Raw genomic sequence first — 7,101 nt, 5'->3', positions numbered from 1 at the left:
CACTTGTAGGCCATAAAAATTATACAGCTGCCCACAGTAACCACAATTACCGAATCAGCTACGGAAAGTCAAAGGCAGATAATCTACCAAGTGAATCACAAATTCTCACACTTACTTGTTATAACCAAGACAGGCAAACAAATTGAAATAATGTGTACATATATTAAATGTATAAATAAAACATATTGCTGGTATCATGTAATTGGCTTTATTTATTTAAAACTATTCAAATTCCTTTACAAATGGTTGGAGAGTCTGATTCAAATATTCCAATTAACTGTTAATAATATTTAATTTTATAATTAGAAATATTTTGTGTTGGTTTTTAATCTTAAATGTGTTGATTAGAGATTGGCGTAAATGCAACTTGAGTCATTTTTATTACGAAAAATATATAAAATAAATATTCAAAGTCTATTCTAATAAGAATTTATAAAAGAATAAACAATTTTCAGTTCGGCAAAGGATGACAAAAAAAGGTAACGCTTAACAACATGAATGCTAATTGAACACTTTCATGATAATAATTATTTTTGCTGCTAATGTTAAGCATAAATTTATTGACAATAGACTATAAAATGTAACCAGAACAACAATTATAACAGTTTAATCGATTGTCTGACCGGCTGCCAACAGCTGGCTTATCTACCCGAATAAACCCTTCCACCTGGTTGTTAATGGAGCTCAAAGCTAATCGCCAAATCGTTCGCCCGAAATCTTATCAGCCCTGTTCAGCGAACACTTCACTTGCAGATAGTGCGTCGCGCGCACACAAACACACACACACACACACATCGGGGTGGCTTTTTTGGGGCCGAGGTGGTTTTTGTCTCAGCTGGAACTTTTCAGTTGTTAGTCAGTTAGCGAATTAGTCGGGTGGTCAGTTCCAGTGCCTGCTGGTCAAGTGTGCTGGAAAAATAATTCTCTTCCTTTCTCTTTTTTTGTTGTAATTTTTTGACTAAGTGAAATGAATGTGAAATTTGAGCTGATTGCGCTGTTAATTGTGACAGCTGTGCAGCTGGATGTTAGAGCCGATTGCGTTTGGTATGGCGAAAGTCATAAGATCGGTAACAATATCGTCAATCTCGCGTATTCCGGCCCAGCGTTACCCCTAAACGATCCTAGTGCTGAGGCAGACTTCGCCAGACGCTGCCCGATGTTGTATGCCGAATACAAGGGCGAAACTGGAGAGGATGCACTGAAGCTATGTTGCGATGCTGATCAGATTCGCTCCATGGATTCGGGAATGACGCAGGCAGATGGTGTCTACTCCAGGTGCCCCACCTGCACATTAAACATGGGTATCACCATATGCGCGATGACCTGTGCAAAAAATCAGTCGCTCTTCCTCGCCACCTATCTCGACAAGAATCCCAATAACGTGGACTTTGTGACGCACCTCGATTACCGCCTGATTGATGAGAAAGCTAGAAAGATTTACGATAGCTGCATTGGCATACATCATTCGCAAACGGGTCGACCCGCCATGGATCTGGCCTGTGGTGCGTACAATGCGAAGACCTGCGACTATCGCAAATGGTATCGTTTCATGGGCGATACCTCACTCAGCGACTATGTGCCGTTTGACATTAACTACTTGTGGTCCGAGGATGCGGAAGAAGGTTCCGACGACATATATCTGGATGTATTCCCATTGGACTGCGGACAGAGCTATCCGGGCAATTTTCCCTGCGCCTGCATCGATTGCGAGCAGTCCTGTCCGCTGACAGAGGCGCCAACTGGCTACGTGAGTCCCTGGCAGGTGGCCGGACTGTATGGTGTTACATTTGTAATTTCTCTGGTGTTTGGTGTCCTAATTATCGGCTTCATTTGCTGGGGTGCGACAGGAGATCGACGAGGTCCCACGGTTTGTATGCCCACCCTATATGGCGATTTCATTTATCGCGGCTGTCGCAGCTGGGGCACTTTCTGTGCCAAACATCCGGTTTTGGTGCTGGCCTTGTGCTCATGGGTGATCGGTGGACTATCTTATGGTGTGCTCTACATGAAAGTGACCACAGATCCCGTCGAGCTGTGGGCCAGCGAGCAGAGTCAAACTCGCATCGAGAAGAACTACTTCGATCAGCATTTCGGGCCTTTCTATCGCACAAATCAGCTTTTCATAAAGCCAGTGAATAAGGATACGGTATGTGCTCTCCTCCTTCTCTTCCTTGAGCTTAACTATGAATACAAATATTTTAAACCTTTCTGGTAATTAAATTCAATGAAATTAGATCAAGTTTCAAGAATTTCAATCAATAATTCGTTTTTCGATCTGTAGTAGAAAATTGAATTGAATTTTTAATACAAATTTTTCTTCGAATTTGATTGAATTGAATAATAAATGCTTTCATTTCTCTCAGTTTACACATGAGACCGATAGTGGAGTGCTCACCTTTGGACCCGCCTATGAACAGAATTTCCTGCAGGAGGTATTTGAGCTGCAGGAGCAGATAATGCAGCTGGGCATGTCGGAGGGTGCTGGCCTGGACACGACATGCTATGCACCCGTTCTGTATCCGGGAGTTAAGCCCACGGTTGATGACTGTTTGATTCAGTCCATCTATGGCTACTTTCAGAATGACATGAGCAAATTCCAGAACTCCTACGTAGACAGCAAAAACAACACCATCAACTATCTCAATCAATTGGAGGATTGCCTGCGGTAAGTTCTAGCTAGGGATGCCATAATAATATATAATATTAATTTATATATTTTATTTAATACACTCCAATAGCGTGCCGATGATGGAGAACTGCTTCAGCAGTTATGGCGGACCCATTGAGCCGGGCATTGCTGTTGGCGGAATGCCAAAAGTTGGCGCTGGTGAGGATCCCGACTATATGCTAGCCACCGGCCTAGTGCTGACCTTCCTAGGCAAGAACCAAAACGATGAATCACTGCTGGAGCCAAGTTTTGTGTGGGAGAAGCGCTTCATTGACTTCATGAAGAACTACAGCAGCGATAGTCTGGACATTGCCTACTCGGCGGAGCGATCCATTCAAGATGCTATTGTGGAGCTGTCCGAGGGTGAGGTGGGCACCGTTGTCATCAGCTATGTGGTGATGTTCCTCTATGTGTCCATCGCTCTGGGACGCATACGCAGCTGTGTGGGCTTCCTGCGCGAATCGCGGATTATGTTGGCCGTAAGTGGAATTGTTATTGTGCTCGCATCGATACTCTGCAGCCTGGGCTTCTGGGGATATTTGGGTGTGACGACCACAATGCTGGCCATCGAGGTGTTGCCATTTCTAGTGCTCGCCGTTGGCGTCGACAACATATTCATAATGGTGCACTCATACCAGAGATTGGATCGCAGTCGCTATGCGACCACACACGAGGCCATCGGCGAGGCAGTCGGCCAGGTGGCACCCTCCATTCTGCAGACGGCCAGCAGTGAGTTCGCCTGCTTCGCCATCGGTGCCATCTGCGATATGCCAGCCGTGAAAACATTTGCCATGTACGCAGCCATGGCCATTGTGCTCGACTTTCTGCTGCAGATCACCGCCTTTGTGGCCCTGATGGCCATCGATGAACGTCGCCATGAGGACGGACGTCTGGATATGCTGTGCTGTATGCGCACCAATGTTGAGCCCCAGAAATCCCATGAGGCTGGCCACATCGAGAAGCTCTTCAAGAACTTTTATGCGCCCTTCCTGCTATCCAAGTGAGTAAAGCATTATTTATTTTGTGCACATTTGTGAAAACAATGTAAATCATTTGCATTTCTCACACTTCAGACCCGTGAAGATGATCGTGTTGCTGGTGTTCACTGTGATCACTTGCCTGTCACTGATGGTGATGCCTTCAATTGAAGCGGGATTGGATCAGGTTATGTCCATGCCCAAGGAATCGCATGTGGTCAAGTATTTCCTTTATATGGACGATCTATTGTCGATGGGGGCGCCCGTCTATTGGGTGCTCAAGCCCGGACTCGACTACTCCAATACCGATCATCAGAATTTCATTTGCGGCGGCGTCGAGTGCAATGAGGATTCACTGTCCGTTCAGCTCTACACCCAGTCTCGCTATCCAGATATCACCGGCCTGGCCAGGCCGGCAAGCTCATGGATCGATGACTACATTGATTGGATCAGTATCGGCGATTGTTGTAAATACAATATTACCACCGGTAGCTTCTGTCCAAGCAGTAAGTGTGCACCATACCCACATATTTCTCATCTCCCACATACGGCTTTATTTCCTATTTAGATTCCAAGAGCGACGATTGTCTGCCCTGTGAGCGAGAATTCTCTGAAAACGGCCTACGACCCAGCTCCGATACATTTGACAAATATGTGCCATTTTTCCTCTCCGATCTACCCGATGCTGAGTGTGCCAAGGCGGGTCGAGCATCCTATGCGGATGTAAGTACATATATCAAAATGAAAACTTTAATTTCTAAAATTAAGAGCTTGTCTACTAAAATTATTTATCAACAACTCTATAAAATGATTACAATTTAGCAGCGACTGAAAGTTCTTAAAGTATTCGATACTACGATTATTTTATTTGATGTTTTTAATTTTTGTGTGAAATCATTGCAGGCCATCATTTATACGCTGGACGATGAGGGACAGTCGACGATTTTGGACACGTCTTTTATGCAATACTCGACAACATCGACAACGTCGGCTCAATTTGTTGCCGCACTGCGGGAGGCGCGTCGCGTCCAATCTAACATTAATACGATGTTTGCAAGGAACAATATCGATACGGAAGTATTTCCGTATTGTGTGTTCTTCATCTTTTACGAACAGTATCTGACCGTGTGGGATGATGCACTGCTCTCGCTGGGTCTGTCGCTGGCGAGCATATTCTTGGTCACATTGCTGCTGACCGGAATGGATATTACATCGGCGGCGATTGTGCTTTTCATGGTCATCTGCATTCTGATCAATATGGGTGGCATGATGTGGGCGTGGGGAATCACACTGAATGCCATCTCATTGGTCAATCTGGTCGTATGCGTTGGCATTGGCGTGGAGTTTGTGGCGCACATTGTGCGCTCCTTCAAGCAGGCCGAGGGCAATGCCCAGCAGCGGGCATTGCATTCGCTCATCGTTACGGGGAGCAGTGTTCTGTCCGGAATTACGTTGACCAAATTCGCTGGCATTGTGGTGCTGGGCTTTTCCAATTCGCAAATTTTTCAGGTCTTCTATTTTCGCATGTATTTGGGCATTGTGCTGATTGGTGCGGCGCACGGCTTAATACTGTTACCGGTGGTGCTCAGTCTTCTTGGTCCATTGAATACGCGGGCCAGAAAATCCAGCACTAAATCGGTAACATCAACATCACGGGGATCCAACTAAGTACTAGATTAAGCACAAGTCTGAATGCCATTGTCGGTGTGAGTGTGTGAATGGGTGTGCGAGTGTGTCTGTGCGTGTCTGCATTAACTGGTCAGGTAACATTTAATCTGTATTTTGTTTTATTTATATATATTTATATATATATGTATATATGTATATTCATACTTCGTTATTTCTTATTTTGGACTGCTATTTAAAATTAATAATAAACAACAATAACAACCAACAAAAAAAATTGTTTTTAAGTCATAAATTTGCATAAAACGTTTAGCAGCGCTCAGACCACCCATCTGCGCTCAGTCTTTATTGTTTATCGCTATGGCACCTTTGTTTTTTATAGCATTAAGCGGCCAACTGCCGCGCACCGCCAAAACAATAAATAAGCAACTCTACAGCGGCCAACCCCAGGCTCCGAGTCCCAAACCCTTAGCCTTAGTCGTTGGTCCTTAGCCCTTAGTCCATAGCCAACCCTCAACCACTGACCCACAATCCCTCTGCCTCCTCAACTCCCACATTTTTTAAATGTCTTACGCCTTTTCAGCAAAACTTTGACCAGATTTTTCAGTTGCAGCTTCTTCATTATAATACACTATCAGAATTGTGGCATTGCTCATTTATAACAAAAACAAAAAACCATTTTAATTACATTAGTAATTAAAACTAATTAAGAACATATGTGTATATAATTAGCAATTTTGGATTATTAATGCTATTGCAATCATGAAAATTAAATTGGTAATTCAAATATAAGGCCAGCTAACAATTATTTGTAACGTAAATAAAATGTTATTTAAATATTAAACATAGAAGGCTAAATATTCACCAAAAGATTTTGGCACTTGATTTAAATAATTAAAATAATAATATTCATATAATAATAAAGTAAAAACCAATTACTATTTTAATCATTTAATAGTAATTAATTTTTTTTTAGCTTTGTGCTTTAAGTACTTAGATAATTGTAAATAATTGATGGCAGTGCATTAACTTGTATCATTTGATAAGAAGTAAGGGCATTTGGGAGTCGCCAGTTGCTTGGATAAGTTTAGATGATGGCTTTCCTGATTTTAACTGCTCACCGCCTGCTGGCCAGGACGCGTTCAGCGGCTTACAATGCGCAGCGAGGCAACAACGAAAACATTGCCCAATGGTCACGCACACACAGCCAAAAAGATGTGCACGGGAATTTAACTCTCATAGTGAGTATAGTGTTTTTAATTAAAATTAATAAAGTTTATAGTGGTTTTTATGTGCCTCGTCGTCGTCTTCATCATCTTCCCGGCCGCTTTCCACACAGCTCCGAGCCACTTGACTCTTCAGATCTCTTACAACTTTCTCGTTCGACTTCTTAGTTTATTTTCGGTGCTTAGCTATTTGGTTGTTTGTCTGCTTCGATGTTTGCCTGTTGTTTTGTCTGAAGCGTCTTGGTGTAGACCCCGCCACCCATATACAGCATATACATATACTATCCACCTACTCAGCTGAATCAGTCCCCCCTCAACCCCCACATACACACACAGTTTCAGGCACTTGAAAGAGCCGACAAATGAAACGCACAATTATAAATGTATCAACTAATGCATATGGCATAATCAATTTGCAATTAGCAGCCACAAGGCTATGAATGTGTGTGCGTGTGAGTCTGTGTATGAGGGTGTGCTTTCTGACAGATGAAGTGCAAATTGAAGTGTCCGTTTATCGAGTGTCTGTTTGTGGCCGGAATGCTTTTTCAGCTACCACTTAATTGCCATTTCAAAGTACTTAGCTGCCACAATGCCAAAAAATAAA

General features: G+C 43.2%; 1 protein-coding gene across 1 annotated transcript; it reads left to right on the top strand.

The window, feature by feature from the left end:
- The first annotated feature begins 847 nt into the window (after window positions 1-847).
- On the top strand, window positions 848-5,548 carry LOC6569434 (NPC intracellular cholesterol transporter 1 homolog 1b). The gene is made up of 6 exons (XM_001995434.2): window positions 848-2,146; window positions 2,364-2,665; window positions 2,739-3,668; window positions 3,742-4,151; window positions 4,214-4,368; window positions 4,549-5,548. Exons 1-6 carry the CDS (start codon window positions 968-970, stop codon window positions 5,311-5,313), a joined length of 3,741 nt encoding a protein of 1,246 aa, XP_001995470.1. The 5' UTR covers window positions 848-967; the 3' UTR covers window positions 5,314-5,548.
- Window positions 5,549-7,101: the final 1,553 nt, after the last annotated feature.

This window comes from Drosophila grimshawi, unplaced genomic scaffold (assembly GCF_018153295.1).
Source record: "Drosophila grimshawi isolate 15287-2541.00 unplaced genomic scaffold, ASM1815329v1 contig_848, whole genome shotgun sequence".
In the NCBI taxonomy this organism is placed as follows: Eukaryota; Metazoa; Arthropoda; class Insecta; order Diptera; family Drosophilidae; genus Drosophila; species Drosophila grimshawi.
Note: the sequence above shows the minus strand (reverse complement) of the source record. Positions and strands in the feature narration are given on the sequence as shown.

Coding starts and splice junctions, on each gene's coding strand:
- LOC6569434 (XM_001995434.2), top strand. CDS start 968: ATGAATGTGAAATTTGAGCTGATTGCGCTGTTAATTGTGACAGCTGTG. Junction 2,147..2,363: donor AGCCAGTGAATAAGGATACG/GTATGTGCTCTC, acceptor CATTTCTCTCAG/TTTACACATGAGACCGATAG. Junction 3,669..3,741: donor GCGCCCTTCCTGCTATCCAA/GTGAGTAAAGCA, acceptor CTCACACTTCAG/ACCCGTGAAGATGATCGTGT.